The following is a 19,965-nucleotide window of genomic DNA, read 5'->3' as shown; positions in this document are numbered from 1 at the left end:
GCAGGACTTCAGTTACATTACAACTCAGTCACATCTTCAGAGCAAAAAACTGGGAAAATTGTTTCCACCTTTAATTGGAAAGCTGTGAAGGAGATGCAGGAGCCCGATTACCAGGGGTAAAGCAGCCAGTGGTGACAGGTCATTCCCTGGCTCTGTCACCCTTGAGTCGGTTACCAGTCACCCCAGGAAATGAAGGGTGACTTTCCTGGAAGCTTCACTAATGAGACGGTGGAAAAAAGGAGAGACCGTTACACCGTTAGGAGTCGCTCATGCCGGCTGCGTCTGACGCTGTCATCCAGTTTTAATCACGTCCGTGTGTCACGCCCACATAAACCCTTTATCAGGACGTCCATACAACCCCCCCTGCCACGCAAACAGAAAGTATTCGTCTGAATTCATTATTGCATTTTTGTGGTAATGGTGCTGCAGTTAGTGCAGCACCGTTGTGCAGTGATGTTTCCCTGGTAGCCAGTGTGAGCTTGAGAGTCTCTCCTCACTCACCTCCATCCATCGGTGGAGCTCAGCACGCTTCCGCCCATCTAGCAGCCATTCTGGGTCAGCTGTCAGCTGGGTCAGGAAGGCCGTCTGCAGCCACAAAAGGATATACAGACAATCGCTTATGGTTTTGCCAAAGCAGCATACGTAGATTTTTTTAAAACAACCGCAGCCTTGCTCGGTCAGCTGAAATCATTCTGTTAAGCATGAGATTTGAACCAGCAACCTTTTGATCATGGGTACAGCACCCTAACGCACGGACCCACCCAGCAGCAGGTGATTTTTCTTTTGAGGGAGGCTCTACCCAATGTCTCTCTGTTCATCTCCAGTTGAATCAGCGTGACTGGACTCGTGTGCTGTAATCCAACTCTCTCTAGGACCTGGTGTAGCTATCTGCAGGCTGACCTGCTGAAGCCACGCTGAACTGAACCTACCAGCCTTTACGCTTATGCCTAGTACATTTAAATTGGTACTGCCCCGTTGGATTGCTACAGTAAGCCCCCCCCCCCCACAGGCTAAATCACCACACACTTTACTTCACTCTGTTTCTGGAACTTTTCCGGACTGCTGAAATGCTGAAAGTCGCATATAGGGACACCAATATGAACTTCCTCCTCTCCGGTAGGATAATCATGTGACAAGTCTCCCCCCCCCCCCCCACTTCTACCGTTTCCCCACATGGGACAGCAGCAGCAGCTACATCACTGACACGCCGAGGACCCCTAGTGAGGCCGCCTAGTATTGCTATTATTAACACAAATAATCCCCCACACAGCATTTCTGTCTCCAGGTGAGAACACTGGTCTCCACAGCACCAATGTCCGTGTCTAAAATGAATTCGGATTGCATAACTCAAGCCTGTAGATACACATCACTTGCTTAGATTTATATTTGTATACTTTAGTCATTAGGCTGGCAAACTTAAATGTGTTTGGCTCCAACAAATCTGATTTGTCATCACAATTCGATGAAACTGGGGTTTCTAGTGTCAGCATGCAGGGCGGAACTCAGAAGATGAGGGAGTTTAGGAGACACTAGTGTTGCGATGTATAAACTTATTTATTTATTGGGAATAGCACTGTGAGGCATGTACTGAACTCTCGGCCAGCTGTAAGGATCTGGAGATTCATACCTGACTCGCCACTAGGGGTCGCCGATCCCATGACCCCTCCTGATCCATTGCCACTATTTTAGGATTAGTATTTGCCAGTCAAAGAATCTCACCTGCAGAGCATGTGACTGTATATACATTTACATGCCTGGGGCTTTAACCTGACAAACAAATTCCAGCATTGTCACTCCAGCTGAGCCCGGCTACAAACTTCTGCTACATTCGGAGGTTATGTAGACGTCCTGCCAGGGCGACTGGCACTGTAGGCAGTCAGGCAGGCAGAATGTGGCTTAATGGGGATGGAATCTGTGCCGGTGATCAGAAGGTTGCAGGTTTAAATCCTTGAGTTGGCAGAGAGATTTCACTGTTGGGCGCCGGAACGGGACCTTTATCACTCAGTTGCGCTAAGGGCTCTGTGCACTGGTTGAGAAATTGATGTTGGTTAAGAAAAGTGTGTGATAGATAAATAAAATCCCTCAACATGGGGATGGAAGCACATAACCAGAAGCAAACATAAGACCAGTGACGGTGAAGACTATGGCCAGTAAGTGAGAGGCCACTTGTTCACTAATGTAAACACTGAGAGATGTGCTGAATGAAACTATCCACCTAAGGATGTGGATCTCCATCACTGAGGCTAATGCGACACACATCATGATGCATTGCCAGTGATCATATACATTAAAGATACAATGAGAAATGATTCACCCCTATTGCGATGCAGTGCGATTCCACTGCGATGGAAAAGAATATTTGTATCTGTTTTTTAATCAGGGCAATCTCATCTTGAACTTCTATGCCGGTGCGCCGATGTAAATCAGCGAATCTTACTATGCTTATAACCCGCCCATGGAAGTTGAAAATGTCATACTTCCTGTTTGACTACACTGGTTGTTTCCTTGGCTCAGGTGGAATCGCGGGACACGCTGAACAGCATCGCCCTGAAGTTCGACACCACCCCAAACGCGCTCGTCCAGCTGAACAAACTCTTCTCCAGAGCCGTCGTTCCCGGACAGGTTTGGCTCACTTCAAAAATCTCAATTTCTATCCGCCAATGAGGACGGTTTTCTTTAATGCCCATGTGATGGTCGCAGAATCTCCCCAAAGGCTTCCTACAGTTTTTCCCAAAGAACTCAGTCGAACGGCCGAGATCCTCCAAGCAGATCTTATTTTCAGGGCTGCATAATTAAGAGGTTGAGTTGCATCTCCTAGATGTGCCACATCCACAGAACTCTCTGAGGTCCTCCAGCGTGCTGAAGGGGGCGCTGAGATGGTGAGAGGGTGGCCACTTGCTGCTCCACGTCTTGGTGGGCTCAAACGGGTCAAGAACCCTTGCATAAATCTCAGCACTTCATCCAACCTACCCCAAGCAGACTTCAGGAGTCATTGAACCCCCCCCTTGGAGGTCCCCCTGAAGTATCTGCACCTCCCCCCTTTGTGTTAATAATAACAAAACTAGTATGTCTGTGTGTCGCTGTGCCCCCCCCACATAAAGACAGCCCTCTCAATACATTTACAGATTCTGTACGTCCCCGATCCTGACTACGTATCCAGCGCTGAGAGCTCCCCCTCCCTGAGCCCCGTCAGCCCCCTTTCTCCCACCTCTTCCGAGGCCGACCTTGAGAAGCTCACCACGGTACGTTTGGCTACAGTGCAATACACTTTTATCTCATAAAAAAACAAATGGCTTTGTCGTTCCTTATAAAACCACAGCGGAGCAGTTCTACTGTTATTCTGATATAGATTTCATTACGAGTAGATTGTTGATTTCTGTGATGCTGGCATATTTGTTACCTGGCTCTCAGGAATTACCTCCAGAGTCCAGTATTTTATCGCAACTCCCCAAGGAGGATGAGAGTTAACTAGAGAACCACATACATCCTGGAGGAAATGTGATTCTGACAAAGAGATCAATGTGGGCCAGTTTCTCCGCTGTCGAGTGTTGGACGACATGGCTGTAGGCTGCTTATGGGAGTTAGTGGCTGCAACCAGGAAGCATCTGAAAATGAATGCAAGTCAAAGGGAGGGAGGAGGGATGGAAAAAATGGCAAAAAGACCAAGGAAACTGATTGCTTTAGAGCAAGTAAATCTTGATACGGGTGGCACTTGCTGGGAAGTTTAACTTAAGTGGTGAGGACTTTAATAAATTGCATTGCCCAGCTCTCTTAATGCACTCTGTGGATGATGCCTGGGAAATACAGGAACTTTAAACACATTCATATAGTTTGCTGAACTAGAAAGAATACAAAGCATATCAGAGTGGCCTTGTTTACTGGGACATTTCTCTTTAGAGTTATTTTTTTGAATATACCTTTCAGCCCTGGATATGCACTTTCTCTGATGTCTGAGAATTCCTCTTACGATGGTTGCTTCCCGTTGCCCGTAAGAGCGCATATAGATGTGACCAGAAAATGGTCACAACAGCAAATAGCAGGAGAACACAAGAACATAACCCAAGGCTAAAAAAACTCGAGTCGGCTTTGGCTGCCTGGGAAGGAGTACACGGGGTACATGGGAGGGATGTGGGCAGGCTTGGGGGGGGGGGTAAATTGACTCAACATTGTACTCTTGGACAGCAGATATCTCCCCCCCCCATCTCACACTCTCATAAATCACACAGTGAGAGCCAATGGCCTGTGGAGAACCTGTATCTCAACAGCAGGTAATGAAGTACCAGTGAGTCAGAGAGGTGCGATGGCCGCCTGAAGACGTTCCTGTCAGAGCCTGCTGGGTGACGGACACACACTGGGGTTACTTTATCAGGCGTCTGCCCTCTGTGATCTCCTGCCGCTCTCCAGGATTCAGATGGAGCTCCTCAGAAGGACATTCCAGTTCCCCAGGTCCACATCCCTCCCCGCAGCACCCGGGTGGTGTCATCCACCTCAGAGGAGGAGGAGGCGCTGACGGAGAAGTTCCTCAAAATCAACTGCAAGTACATCACGGACGGCAAGGTGAGCACCGTTGCCACTTGGGTAACCCCCACCCCTCCCCCTCCACTCACCGCTCTACGCCATCTCAACAGGGCATCATCAGCGGGGTGCTCCTGGTCACGCCCAACAACATCATGTTCGACCCTCACCGGGCAGACCCCCTGGTGCTGGAGCGTGGCTGCGAGGAGTACGGAATCATGTGCCCTCTGGAGGAGATCATGTCCGCCACTGCATACAGGGAGATAAGCGACGTCAAGATCCGGGAGTCCATCTCCGCGTAAGAGGCGTGGGCCGAGCGGGAGAGCGTCAGTGACCGTGAGATACCTGTGCCTTCGCAATCACAGAGCATCTAGGCAGGAGGCATTGATTCCTAAACCACCCAGTGCTGACCCATTTTACCCCCACAGACTGTGCTACCATTCCTTAAGCACCTCCATTTTAAAGTCTTTACTTTAAAAGGTCTCGTTTAAATAGGACCAGCATAATCATCCAGCAATTTAGGATTTCTGACACCAGTCTATATAATTCTACTAATTTTTTTTCCCCATTTGTGCATCTCATTTTCAAAACTACTTATTTATCGTTTTTATGAGGATATTTTGGTGGCAGAGTAGCATGCTTAACTCATGCACCAAATGTTCTTGCTTCTCTGCAGAGACCTAGAAGCTCTCTTGTCAGGGTCTAACCCAGGTCCCCTGAAGAGACCCACGCGTACCGACATTATGGGGCCGTGCCCTCAGGACACGGGCAATGACAGCGGCAGCACGGCCCCACGCAGCACCGAGGGCTCTGTCTCCGAGGAGGTCTTCACTGAGTCGGAGCTCTCCCCTATCCGAGAGGAGCTGCCCTCTTCTGACGAGCTGCACCTCAACAAGTCGTCCGGCGCCTCCTCGGAGTCAGTGCAGACCATCAACCAGGTTAAAGCCCCAGAGGCAAAGGAACCTGAGGCAGAGAGCAGTCCTCTGGAAAATGCTCAGAGTGCGCCCCCTGCTGGTGAGGCAGACGGGGTCGAGTCCTGCATCTCCAAGTCACAAGAGGGACTTGGGACAGGGGAAACTCAGAAAGTTGGGACAGATGAGGGGCCACAAGTCAGAACAGAAGAGGAGCCACAGGCCAGTGAGCTGAAGAAGGAACTGGACCAGAACCAGGATGCAGCCGGTCCCTCAGAGGTGCCCGAGAGCCAGGGAACGGCTGAAGGTAGGAAGACAGCTGGCCTGAGGTGGACCTGTTTGTTTTGTGGTCCTAATGATGCACATTAGAAACTAATCCTTTTAATCGTACTGAAAATAACGTGGAATATACTTATTTTATGTATTTACTTTAAATACAGAGAAGCAAGGGCTCACCCTAAGAACATCCAGAACGGTTTGTGGTTAATGCCCATATTAATAAACCAGACAGTGTGTAGTAAACTGAAATTCTTCTGATGATCTGGGCTGTTAATGTGGAAGTTTGGGTTAGATTGGTATTCCCAGAAAAGCAATTAGCTTCAAATGTACTTCATTCATATAGAATCAGGCATGTTTCCTGAAGCCCTACAGATACTACAGGAATTCCTAGCATTGAGCAGGAATAACTTTACATGATTGGGAAAAATAGGACCTGAAGCACATGGGGGACTGTGGCTGAATGAGGTTGGATTTAGGGTTAATTCTCCAGCTTTGGTCAAAGGAAGTTCCACTTTAAAAACTCTGTTCTATATGCTAGTTCATTTACCAGCTGCAGACCGACATCGTAAGAGATGAGGTCATTGAGGCTATTTTGCTGTTCCATGGTCAGGTGGCATTTTTCTTGAACCCCCCCCCCACCACCTCCCTCCTTCCCTTGTCACAGGAATGGAGGCATGCGGGGAGAAACAGAGGCAGCAAACACACAGGTTCCTGTGCTTGCGGGTCGGCAGGCCCATGAAGAAGACCTTTGTGTCGCAAGCCAGTGCCTCCATGCAGCAGTATGCCCAGAGGGGCAGGAAGCATGAGTACTGGTTCACTGTCCCACAGGAGAGGTGAAGATGCTGCTACTGATGATGATGATGATGATGATGATGATGAAGATAGTGATGATGTGGATGGTCGTGAAGATTACGTCAGTCACTTTTCAGTAAACCTGGACCCTGGAATCTCAACAAGCATGGGGGGGGCACCCTTGGAGAGTTTCCAGGCACATGCATACACACTAAGGACAATGTAGAGACACTAATCTGCAAACTGCACGTCTTTGGACAGCTGAAAGCTGGAGCACATAGAGGAAACCGATGTGAACATGAGGAGAACATCCAACATTTACACATAGAGACTGAGAAGTGTGAGACCACCGTGAAAACAATTTTCAGTAATGAATTTGTCCAAATTATCTAAGTGTTTCATAAAGTACCTCAATAATTATGCATAAATGAAAAGGTGGTTTTATCATCAGTGGTGCATAAACAGTACCATCGTACCCAGTTTCATTTTAATAGAGGGAAACTGAAAGAAAATAAAATTCACTATGAATAAATGTGTAATCTACAGAATGGTTATTGTTCTACATATATATATATATATATATATAAATATAGCATTATTCCATGCAAGTTCAATGGGAAGTATTTAAACGAAGAGTCATTAAATACGTTACAGCAGATTATTCTCCCACAAAATCTCATTATAGCCGTATGGGTTTCATTTTAACAAGGACAGCTGTCAGAGGTGTCTGGCACTGTGAAGAAGTGGCTGAGGTGACCCAGGCTGACACCACTGCTGGCAGGAAAACTGTCCGCGATGTTATAGCCACAGTAACGGTCGGCTAATACTTCTGTTTCAGGTCAGACCACCTATACCTGTTCTTTGTCCAGTGGAGCCCAGAGACTTACGGGGATCGGGGTGTTATACAAGCTCAAGAACCGGGCTTTAAGGTGGTCAAAAGGAATGAGCATATAGGAGTCAGTGAGGAGGAGAAGACAGACATCTCGACGAAAGAGTGGGAGGTGAGCTTGTCGGAAATGCATCGCACCCGAATACGCGCCTCGTAAAGGTGTCGTCTACGTGCAAAGGGAAGATCCGCGTATCTTTGTGATTTGCCGACGTTGCAAAAAAAAAAACAAAAAAACCCGCAGAGTAAATGTGTGTATTTTTATGTGTCATCTTAGTCCTTGAAAGGTCTCCATTTCCATTTCTCTGGTTTTATGTCTGTTGTGAAACACTTTGATTCTGTTTAATCGTTCCCCTCAGCATGGGCATTTGGTCTGCAGCACCATCTGCACCACTGTTTATGGGTAACGCTGCCGATTTATTTTATTTTATAATATATAGCTGCACGGAAATGTTATCTAATTATACAATAATATTTGTTAGTTTTATTTGACTTGTTTTAATTTTATTTTTGACTTTGAAGGACTTTAATTATTGAAATAATATACTTACTTCAACAGTAACAGTGCAGACATCTGTTAAATTAACATATACATGGGCTGTCTTCATCTAGAAGTTATTCTTTCAAACCCAGATTTGGCATTAGGACCCAAATTTTAAATCACTTATAGAAAGCATCACTTGAAGCAATTAGGAGACCGGTCTGTGACCAAAAAAAGGTAATTATACCACATTCTATCTCTGAATGTGACTGTGGTTCATCATCCGTCACTGTGAAAGTCCTTTTACAAGAAATTAGCTGAATGGTCACAATGCTGAAGGCCTCCTTTAACATATTAGATTATGCCTCTAAAATGAGCCCTAAGCGATGAACACCCTTGCAGCACCACTGACTTAAGGGCACACTTTTGTGCAGACCTTCAGATGTCACAATGGAGCTTTCATTTCGCTGTAGCATGGGCAAAAGGGCGTGGTTCTGCATTATCTCACAGATCCAGTACCGTAAAACTGACGCCAGATATAAGGACTCCGATAAGCCCCGCCAGTGATTTTTGTTCTGAATGCAAGTGCGGATTTCTAATATGGCAAACAAACTGGTTTGAGCTAACAAAAACACTGTGCTGTTTTCAGTGAAGTATTTTCGATTGTTTTATGCGCGTATCTTTGACAGCACATCGTTTGCGTGGCTGCATTAGATTTTCTTAGATAAGACTGTCATCTTCAGAATATGAAAACAGACTGGCCTTCCATGTAGCTTTAACTCAGACCGTTACCGAGTGTAAACACACGTGGACAATCTGAGGAAGTCCCGCCCTCAGGGCTTCAGCGACGTATTGAAGTTGACGTTTGTAGACCTCTTACCTTCCGATTGGCTGTCTGGTAAGTCAAACGTCTCGATACGGGGGACCTAAAAGGTCGCCGCTTTTTCTACTATTTTGGTTAGTTGGGCGCCAGTGATGCTGGTAGTTTTCTGACCATGTGAATCGTTAAAATAATCGGGAAATGTAAATATCGCCTGAAACATGTTTTCCTGGAGAAGGTTGAAGGAAGGAAAGAAATTTTACCCGAAGTACAGCTATGCATTGGTAATTTTCGCTTTGTCGTTGCTCCAGAGGTCTGTGGTGAGATTCGTGGAGAGTGTCCGTCCGACCACCCCCTGGTGTTGGCGGCCCCCTCGGGCTACATTGTTTTATTTACGGGAGTCATTGTTTTGGGGGATGGGGTCTTTAGTCTTGAACTTTTATGACTAAACGTCCATTAAATACACGTTATGATGTTTCATGCAATATTATGTTTGTGTGTTCAGGGTTTTGCATTTACTGATGTTCTTGCTGGGTGTAGGAAAGTTGGTGAGTGTTTGAGAGATGCCGTTATTTTCGCTGAAATGAAATGTTATGAAAACATACAAAGAATAAAAATTGAGGCTGTGTATTTGGCCAGTTGTCCGGATTAAATTGGATCCTTGTAACGCTTAGAACACAGGTAACTGGCACGCATTACTGTTTTTTCATGTACAAGTTGTGGTAATGTTTTACTTGACGGGGCACAAATACTTAGTAATAACTCTATTACTGCTGAAGTACAATTTTTCAACAAATCATGAACAAATATAGCTACTTGAGATAAAAAATCCGGCATGATTTATTAATGATGAGCAAGCATGACATCAATATTTCACTTGTGTTATTGAGTCGTTCAGTAGTTCACTAAGATTTACAATATTACAGCATTAACATACAGTAACAAATATAGTAACTGCTTGAAATAAAACATGCATCACGATTCGTTAATAATGAATTAACATGAGATCAGCATGTAACTAAGACTTTTGTGTTTGTGGTTAATTAATACATCTTTAATAGTATAATACTATATTATCTGTGCCCCATCAAATAAAGTGTTACCCAAGTTGTTCTTATGAGACTGTGTTTCAAAGACATGGTATATTGTCCTAAGACCCAACATGAAAACTAGTTATATTAGGACTGGGTGATATTGCTAAATATTTTATTGCAATGTTTTTTTTCCCCCCATATCGGTTGATATCAATATAATTCTAGTCGTTATTTCTTTACTTAATGGCTCTGCTTGTGCTTAAAATTCCCTTAGACCCAACTAATGATTTTTCATTCTAGGAACGTTAACTGGACGTTTCGATTAAGGTATGGAAATGATCAAAGTGTCCAGTCTTCCTGATGCTCTCAGAACTTTATCCCACAACTACAACTGCTGTTAAAGATAATATTAATGGTGTATGATCAAAGAACGGGCGTGGCAGAGCAAGAACTTTGCCCCTCTAAGTGACTGGGTGGCGCGTTTCCAGTATACACATAAAGCACCATTATACACTATATAAATCTGCAAAATATCTATAAAATATATGCATAAAATGATATGTTTCAACCTTAATTGCATTAAAAGAATATTCAGGTAATAATGTTATCATGCTAACAATGACAGAACATTCAAATGTAAAATGTGGAAATAATGTTCTATTAATGTGACAGTCAGTTCCTCTTCCAACTCTCAGAAGACCTTAACGTAACATTGGTCCTGTTAGCCCAGGAATTGCCCTTAAACAGATTCAGAATTGAAAAAAAGACAACATTGAATGGACTGTAAACTGAAGCCTATTTGAAATATATATATATATAATAAGGTTTGTTGCTTGAGTTTTTATCTGACGTTGCTGATAGAGTTGCCACCCATTCCGTAGCGAAAAATTAAGTCCTTCTGAATCAGTACCAGACAGTTTGTCCCATATTTATTCAGATGTAATGAAGGAAATCCTAGTTGCTGATGTCTGTGCTTGTAAACACTTTCATTCTATATGTTTTACTGGAGGGCAGAGCTTCGAAACTGGTGCTGTGCACCGCAACCGATCTGTTGCGTGTTGGACTTGAAATTCCCAATGTGCCACCACACCACCAATGTCTCGCTGCCTCTCCTTGAAGGATGTTGTGGCTGCTGAGGCGTTGCTTTATTCCCTGACGCTGTTTGCTCTGAGAGAGCACTTATCTCTCCCATGATTTTACCGAAACGGTAACGTGCTGTGCACTGCTATCTCAATCCACCTTGCAGTGCGTTTGTTGGGTGTAGGCTGTCTGTTTATAAAAGACTACCATATGATTGGTTGGAATTGCATTCATTTCTGTGATATGATAGGCTGATGTGTGCTATCAAACAATGTTCGTTGCCAACAGTTTAACAAAATGTCTCATTTTCTAATCGTTTAAATTTTATACGATGATAAGTTGATATGTAGCCCAGCGCCTAAGCTGGGGTGGGGAATTGTATTCATTTTTAAACAATAGTAATTAATTAGTTAATTTCAGGTGCTTCATTAGATAGCTTCTCAGAGGCTATTTAATCTATGCAGGACTACAAAATATCACCCAACTATGCCATAACTTATTAAAGAAAATTATGCTTTGAGAGAATGCTGTTATGCGACTTCAAGGTTCTGTGTGATTTGAGTCTGGTTGTGTATAAATGATGCCTTTGTCAGCTGGTCCGTACAGAGTTCCAGTTTGATATAAGCAGGTCTGAGAGTTCTGGTGCTTTAGGTGGCCTCACTACACAGCTCTGATGGGCAGGCCATACTGCATACGTCTCTTCCTGGAGATCATGGATCTGAGACTTTACACAGTTCTGTGTATAAGGCTTTTGAGGCGTGTATGAAGTTTGTTTGTATTTGTATTTTGGGGTGGGGGGTCAGGAGGCTGTGCTGAAGCCCATGTTGATGGAGCTTCTCCAGGCTTCCTATGTTCTCCCCACTTTGCTCTTCTCAGTCTGGAGGCACCATTGCTCATCTTCCTGTCTCCGCACCAGGTGGTCTCAGAGGATGAGTATGAACGTCGGGTCGATGCGCTAAACAGCGAGGACCTGCGCGCTCTCTGCAAGCGTCTACAGGTGCCCCACCCAGCCCATGGACCCCCAAACCTAGCTCCCCCCTCCCCCCCCCCACCCCTTAGCACTATATCCCAGCACGTTGACTAATCATCAGGAGAAACGCAGTGAAACTACTGTTTCCTCAGAAAATTCCATAGCGTGGGCGGCTGTGATTGGCACCCCCGTCCCCCCCCAGAACACCCCCTTTTCCTGTGGAATTTTCTACAACCCCTTTGCTGTTCCTCTTCTCCAGTTCTGTCCATCCACTGCTCCCCCCAGTGGTGGTGACAGCTATGGGTTGGGGTGGTTGGGTTGGCATTGTTTCACTGTGTAGCAGGCCTGTTTGCTGAAGAACGGGCATACAACAGTCCTCCGGCGAATTAAATTAAGATCAGAAAGAAACACTTATGACGGAGTGAGATGGAGCCCCTTCTTACCGCCTTGACCGGCCATCTTCAGCCAACACGAGTCGCCTGTGAAGCAGTTGGTCCGGCATGTGGTGCTTGTACCGCTGGGTCCTGATTCTCATCAGCATGGAAGGCACTCGAGCTGCTTTTCTCACGTTTCTCATGTCCATCCTGGGTCCTGTCCCTGTTTGATGTGCTGTCTGTCACTGCCTGCCCTCCCTCCCTCCTATCGCTGTCCCTCTGGTGGGGGGTTTGGGGAGTAAGCTTGCTGTGGTGTAGCCTAACAGCAGATCACCATGAATGTTTGTTCCCTGTTTTTCCTCATTCACCAGTTTGCCTTGTGTAGCAAATGTATTATTCATTTATTCGCATATTATTTATTTGTCAGGCTAAGCTGTTAAGGTTGTTGTCCCTCCAATCTAATGTAGAATACAGTGTATTTAAATTCCTGAATGTTTAATTTAGACTACTGTTTGTCAACCCAGTGCTCAAGGACCACATTTTCGCTCCCAACACACCCATACCAGTTATTCAATGTTCTTGATTGCTTCATTGTTTGGTTCAGGTGTGCTGGGAGCTGGGAGGGAGCAAAAATGTGGACTGTTTGGGGTCCTCGAGAAACACTGGTTTAGACCCAGTAAAAGGCTGAGACCATGGAACGACATTGGACAGAGGATCTGGACAGTTATAGCAGCAGCGATGTTGCTCTCGTATCCTCCTAATCTCCATCTGTCACTCTTCCGATTTGCTCTGAAACTGTAGGATCCAGGCGGCTACATTTAATTAAACAGATACACTTGCCAAAGTGGCCAGAGTCAGGGGTTCTCCACATTTGTGGTGATCCTGAGGTGTTTCTGTTAAGGTTTGTCATGATGACAACTGCGGCGTACGAGTGCTTTCCGCCAATGATCATGGACAGGTCAGGTGTGGATCCTCTGAGAGGGTTAGACGAAGGGTGTGTAATTCTGTAAATTCTTTAAATGACGTGGACGCTGGCCCACAATGCATCGGTCCCTCTGTTTGCTTGAGTGCTCTTCTTAGCCTCCTCTAATGGCATCACTGCCTCTTCAGATAACCACCAAGGAGGAGCTCACCACGAAACATGGCACCTCCAACATGGCCGAGCTGGAGCTGGAGGCGTTGAAACCCACCCTTAGCGAGCCCAGCTGCCTGCTGCAGGTGGAGCAGATTGAGAAGGTAGGACTGTTGGGGGGGATCCACCACCATCAGTGTTGGCGTAGTTCTTGCCGCACTCTCGGGAAGGTGTGTTTTCTGACGAGCTTGACTTTATCAGCTTATCAGTCCTCCTTTGCCCCGTGCTCTGCTTTCAAACGCTCCGCTGGGTCTACAGCTTTTTGATCTTATCCCGCATTTCAGTTTGTTCTGTCTGTTTCCCTCCCGCATGAATGCGTTTGACACTGATTCATAGTGCTGTTGGTGTGTCTGCTGCATTCCCTCACGCGTGCATTAAAGCGGGTTTCTTGGCATTTCCAGGATCACAACAAAGTGTGTTGAAGCAACGCTCAACCCCCTTTTTTTGTTTACTCAATCGATTCCTCCATAGTGGTCCAGCACTCTGCCTGCTATCGAACTAGAAGCGAAGCCTGTTCTTCTCTGCAAGACCACAACTGGACACAAGTTGCTTGGTCCTTAAGAGCTGGGGAGCAGTCGGATATAAAGGATGCTGAAATACTGAAGCTGATTCAGAGCAACTGATGAAATGCTTGTGATTTTCCTGTAATGGATTTGACTCCTCAAAATGTTCTTTGTAGTATTGTTTAAAACTAAGAAGTCCGTTATGGTATCAGGCTTTGGATCTATTATATTTAATATATAATCTTAAAATATAGTCTGCCTAAGGCCGTTGGGGTCCATGGGGAAGAAAGACACATCTCCTTATGTTTTGGTCCCTGATGTCTACAGCCATGACCATCATCAACATCACTCCCACTCCCCACCCCCAATCTCCTCTAACAGCTTGCAAAGACTCTGCCGCCCAGAACATTTGGGTACCCCTGGTCACTGGCGTTCAGCACGTCTAAGCACGGTATGAGCATCAAGACCCTGTACAGGAGCATGCAGGCTCAGGATTCGCCCGTGCTCATGATCATCAAGGACAGCGACGGCCAGGTGAGGATAGATGCTGCGATTCCTGTGAGCTTGTCGACCTGAACAGCTATGTGGACAAAGCTGTCATTGATGCTATTTTCCGTGTACAGCTGTTTGGGGCATTGGCATCAGAGCCATTTAAAATCAGCGAAGGATTCTACGGTACCGGAGAAACATTCCTCTTTACCTTCTGTCCAGAACTAGAGGTACGCATTATTCTTCAGTATAAAAAAAAAATTCTTTGACATGTGAAATGAATAAATTTGTATTTTGGAAAGAAGGGAGATGTTGACAGACGAGCGACTGGTAGTGATGCGATGATGACAGTGATGATGTCGATCCTCTTTTCAGGTGTTTAAATGGACGGGAGACAATATGTTTTTCATCAAGGGAGACATGGATTCCTTGGCGTTTGGAGGCGGGGGGTGAGTTTGTCTTTGAGTAAGAACACCGCGCAGGTCAGTGAGCATACTCGGGTGCCAAGGAGCACGGTGTGCAGAAGGACATGAGAGATTAGAGGCGGAAGAATGAGTGTAGGACATTCACCCAAAGCTCTGCTCCAGCCTAGAAGGTGCTTTGGCCATAATCCTCAAGCAGGTGTTCATGGTTCTTTCCAGTGCCACATCCCAACCTCACTCCTCCCCCATCGCTCTGTCTTCGTCATGCCAGACATAACATAAGAGCACCGACTGAACGCTGCTCCTGTTATTATCAGTTTTTGTGAAGTAATGACCGCACTTGTCTGCACAGAATCTGGTCTACATTCAAACAGCTGGGTGCTTTTCACTGGGAAAAACACTGAGTAGCTGCATTTCCATGCGGACTATATCCTGTTAGACTGGGCTCTTTGTCTGGACGTGTTAATCTGTCCAAAATGCGACCGCTTATGAGCAGGCGTGACCGTGTGCTGGATTCGCATGGATGTGGCAGTGTGAGGCTGTGATTTTCACGAGGACTCATTAATTCCTGATACAAAAGCTGTCTGCATTATTTCGGTATGAATACATTTTATCTTTCCATCTCCAAGGGGAGAATTTGGCCTCTGGCTGGATGGAGATCTGTATCACGGCCGAAGTCATTCCTGCAAAACCTTTGGCAACCCCTTACTGTCGAAAAAAGAGGACTTCTTTGTGCAAGACATTGAGATTTGGTCATTTGAATAGCAGCCCTGGAAAATCTACGGACCAAACTCGCCCCTCACTCCCCAGGGCTTGGTTGCCCATCCCTGCGGCGTCCGGGACGCCCCCCGGGTGGCACAATAGACGCTGCTTATGTGTATTTGCACTGTATCCACACTGCGTTTCTGTTCATGCAGTGGCTGTCTGTGAGTTTCATTAAAGCTGTGTGTGGCTTGAGTGTGACGTCATCGAGCAGTACACCAGCCGAACCGAGACATTGGACAGAGAGTCCGTGAGGGATACGAGCTGCAGCCCCCCCCTGTAGACAACCCAACGTCTTCTGGAACCCTGTACACTTCATCCCTGATAGGATAATGACCCTTAGAAGACAGTGAATATCTACTAACTGCAAGGGAGATGAGCCCTGTGTCCGATTTCGCAGTATCTTCACGACGGACTGTCCCATCTGACCGAGGCTGGCTTTCTGGTCTCTTTGGGGAGTAATTCTTCACGAAGTAAAGCGAGAGACCATGTGTTCCATTCCTGTCCTTCACTACCGTACCACCATCCTGAGTATGCACTGCACATGTACTATAGGTTTACCCACAATGGCCATAGTTGTGATGTTATTGGGTGTGTGTGCAGTGCTGAGCCACCTGGCAGCCTCTGCGAGGTGCGACACCGTGTGTATCTCTCCTGGGTGGTACCACGTCTCACTATACATCCGTGGATCCATATGCAAATTACTGTCATGTAACCCCCACTTCCTGCTGATGGGTGTTTTGTCAGCCTGTCGTTCCTTCAGAGAAAATAATTTTCTCTTAAGTATAAGCCTAAGTTGTGGGTTATTGTTTTACATGAACATATAGCGAGTATATATTTATATATGAGCATAATGGGCCTATTGTTTTTTGCTGTTTAGTGTGACTGCAGTCTTGTGCTGATACTTCAGCTATTGTTAATAAATGACATAATACTACCGGGTACATTGCAAAATTTTGATTTCTTCCCATAGTCGTGTAATGTACGAAGTGTGACTTGATCAGTCCTGACTGATGGCTCTCTCACTTGCTGTGCTCTCCTTACTGTAAGTCCAGGAGTCCGCTGGTCTCACTCTAACTTTGTCCTCGCTGATCCACATGTGGCTTTTCCAGTCAGTGACTCAGGTTAATAATTAGTTTTTTTTTTTTCTCCTTCCCATAATGATGTTCTGAGATGGCCAGCCTGCATGTTGCACGTGGAAGATGCTGGCTGCCACCCATGTTCACGGTGTCTATTCCATCGCTACCGTGAACGGAACGCAGACTAGTTCAGGGCCATTCCATCATACCAGTATTTCAGCACCTTACCTTATTTGGTCTTCCATAGCAATAGTATCATCCCTGTTGAGTCGGGGGAAACTTAAAAAAAAAAAGAAGTTAAATGTGCGTTTCCATCTGCCAGACTACAATGCAATATCGATGTTCAAATAACAATAAATGTCATTTGTCATCTGCTGTTTGTTATCAATTTGTCATCATGTGAGATGTCTGAACTCTGCCCTGCTGCTTTACGTAACTTAAGGTGCCCCGGGGTAATGCAGTGTCACCAATGACACGGAGGAACTTAGACTCTTCTCTGGGTCTGGAATCACCTTGACATCCTAGTTATGAGTGAGTTTCTGGAAGGAACAAATCGAAAGGAAGATCTTGACATTCATCACTTTTTTTTCCTCCCTAACTGGTTCTTCCTGAATCATAAACCATTGCTGGATATTTAAATAATGCTCTTTGCACAAAGGACGTCTGCCTGTGGTGGTCTGCATTTATGCTTTTGTTACTCTATCACTTTTGTTTTTGAATGTATCATTTGGCTGGCTGTCTGATCCACTGTTACTGCCGTCCTGCTTTGAAGCTTGTGACCTGCCAGCCATCTACACTGCTCAGCTTAGAGACTAACCATCCCTTTAATGGCTTTTTAAAAAAAAAAATAAAAAAGATAACTTTTCCGGAAAGAGCTAGTAACCACTTCAGTGTATGAATATATTTTTGAAAAACTTTAGACAATGTAAAGTAATAACAAATAATACTTAACATTATTATCACTGGGGCGGCATGGTGGTGCAGTGGTTAGCACTGTTACATCACACCTCTGGGACCCGGGTTCGAGTCTCCGCCTGGGTCACATGTGTGCAGAGTTTGCATGTTCTCCCCATGTCGTCGTGGGGTATCCTCCGGGTACTCCGGTTTCCCCCCAAAGTCCGAAAACATGCTGAGGCTAATTGGAGTTGCTTTTTTTATTATCACTATAAAGCACTACCAAGTGCTTTCTAAACCTTAAAAACTAATACATGGTATTAAAGTTTATGGTCACTAGGACAAGGCCCTATTCTGCACAGTGGCTTCAGCCACAATTCTGAGACACGGCTTTCCAAGTATAAAGCTTACACACGTAGACTGCTGATTGGGCGTCGCTACTGTGCACTGCGAGCTGGCTCACCTGCAGATGGAAAGAAAACCAGGTTGTCTTCATTATAAAACTAAACCGACTTTTTACCCAATCGTCATTAAACAATAGTTACAAGTCTTTATATTACAAGCAATTCAAAATTTACGTGAGCTACAGTGTGGTTATTATTCAAATAACTCCATTTATTTTAAGGGCATGTTCATTCATAGCCCCTCCCACGACGTATTCATACCGCCACCTTGTGTCGAAGTGCTAAAATGACAGCAGTCGTGCAGTACTTTCTTTTTAAAGAGAAAGACGAATGTAGGTCTTACTGCGCTCATCGAAATTCGCATCGGGTTGATGTTTTATCTCACTACTACTTTCCTGCTTTATTAAATACCGTTTCTACTGTTATTTAAAATGACTTGCTACAGATGTAAAAACATCATTGTAATTAAATGTATGTCAACCAGCTGATTCCAGGTTTCAAATCAAAGGAAGCATTTTATTTGAAATGAAAAAGAGGAGCGTTAAAACGTCACAAGCACATGCCGGCACTTTTAGATGTACTCATAAACCAAGCCACGCCCCCCTCACCTTGCTTACATCTCCCCAAGAGGCAAAGCAGCACCATAAGGAACAGGAGAGCCACCAGTCCGCACACTGCCACCGAAGCTGCCGGCCTGGAGATCAGCCCAGCCGGGGGCGGCTCTGAGGGGGGATAGATCATTAGGTCATCATTTCTGTGCTGGGGCTTTGGTCTCTGCAGGAGACCTGTGAAGTGGCATAGCAACCTGGGTCATACTGATCAGGCACATGAATCGTCTGCCTGTGCTTAACTGCTCAGGATATTCGTATGTACAAGGGCATCACTGTTTTACTAGTATTTACTAGACTTGGACACATCAGTCCTCTCACATTATCTTGTATGACCTTGTATGTATACTTGTGTATAGCCTACCTGTCCATTTAAATTTTGACTGTATAAGCTCGTTTATGAAAATGGAACTGAAATCGTCAACTAAACATTTTTTCCCCTTGGTCAGTAGGTTAAATAAGATCTGAATTCTTCCAACGAATATTTTTAAAAGCAGAAACCTGGAAAATATTAAGTGAGACAAACACTGCTGTTTTGTCCCCCCCTGGCCTTAGTAAGCAAAGACAGAGCTGCTTTTCCTCACCCTAGTGGACGTGCAGAGATTCCAGTACACTGCTGTGATCCACACGGCAGGAGTATCTGTCCCAGCCTGTAGGGGGCACCACCAGTCACACCCGCACCCGGTAGGTGGGGTCTGGGTTGGGCAGGAGGCCTGTGGAGGTGACGTTGGCCAAGGCTGGCATCCTGTCCCGCTCCCAGCGCACCGACACCTCTCGGGGGTAAAAGCCAGTCACAACACAGACAGGGACTGTGACTCTGCCGCTTTTAGCCTGGACTGTGACACTGGGCTTTTCTGTTGCATTTAAAATGTAGATTACTTAGACCAGACACATGCAAACTTAAAACCATTTTAAAAAGACAAAACATTTTTTCCCCAGTTTTTTCAAACAAACAAAGGCATCTGCACATCTACTGTTCAGCGATTAATTTTGGATTGTGAGATATTTTAAACTGCATTTCCTTGGAAATCTTACAGAAATGTTGCAAAGTGGTCTGAGATTTTCTAGCCATGACAAAAATGGCATAGAGATTTTGGTCCCATAACTGTGACTCGGATATGTGATTTGGCAGACACTGGCACAATAGACCAGTGATGAAGATGCTGATTCTGGTGTCAGATGCCTACACAAATTGTTTATAATGATGCTTGTATCTTCAGCTGTTTTGTTATTGGCGGATTTTTGTTACAAACCTGATTCCTTATTTTACAAAAAGAAACTGCTTGCCTTTTCTGTGGATTATCTCACAGAAATATGAATCGTTACGTTTTTTAAATTGATTTTATTGAAATCCGCATCTAAAAAGGACGATTGTAGGGCAGCCGTTCTATTAGTTAGATAGTAGCATATGGCATTTGTGTCCTTTTGGCTTTGTGTATCTGCGTTTGTTCAGCGTTTGCGTGGGTGTCGGAAAGAACGCTTGATGAATGATTTATGCAGAAGATTTTTAAAAGCGGAACAAGACAAACC

At 45.2% G+C, this 19,965-nt stretch overlaps 1 protein-coding gene across 5 annotated transcripts in view; it reads left to right on the top strand.

The window, feature by feature from the left end:
* oxr1b (oxidation resistance 1b) overlaps nt 1–16,387 on the top strand; it is a 50,842-nt gene extending 34,455 nt beyond the window's left edge. The window contains exons 5-17 of one of the 5 annotated variants that reach the window (XM_048994149.1): nt 2,515–2,622; nt 3,126–3,242; nt 4,405–4,557; nt 4,629–4,813; nt 5,192–5,733; nt 6,370–6,538; nt 7,336–7,498; nt 11,715–11,795; nt 13,253–13,378; nt 14,159–14,311; nt 14,401–14,496; nt 14,642–14,715; nt 15,318–16,387. In XM_048994149.1, coding sequence (XP_048850106.1) covers nt 2,515–2,622; nt 3,126–3,242; nt 4,405–4,557; nt 4,629–4,813; nt 5,192–5,733; nt 6,370–6,538; nt 7,336–7,498; nt 11,715–11,795; nt 13,253–13,378; nt 14,159–14,311; nt 14,401–14,496; nt 14,642–14,715; nt 15,318–15,453 — 2,103 coding nt within the window. In that variant the 3' untranslated portion in view covers nt 15,454–16,387. Of the gene's footprint in view, nt 1–2,514; nt 2,623–3,125; nt 3,243–4,404; nt 4,558–4,628; nt 4,852–5,191; nt 5,734–6,369; nt 6,539–7,335; nt 7,499–8,776; nt 8,969–8,995; nt 9,233–11,714; nt 11,796–13,252; nt 13,379–14,158; nt 14,312–14,400; nt 14,497–14,641; nt 14,716–15,317 lie in introns of those variants that run through there. The other 4 variants (XM_048994150.1, XM_048994151.1, XM_048994153.1 and 1 more) reach the window with 4 other exon arrangements.
* The last annotated feature ends 3,578 nt before the right edge of the window (nt 16,388–19,965 follow it).

The sequence above is a fragment of the Brienomyrus brachyistius genome, chromosome 23 (assembly GCF_023856365.1).
Source record: "Brienomyrus brachyistius isolate T26 chromosome 23, BBRACH_0.4, whole genome shotgun sequence".
Classification (NCBI taxonomy): Eukaryota; Metazoa; Chordata; class Actinopteri; order Osteoglossiformes; family Mormyridae; genus Brienomyrus; species Brienomyrus brachyistius.
The sequence above is the reverse complement of the archived record's forward strand: the minus strand, read 5'-3'. Positions and strand labels throughout refer to the sequence as shown.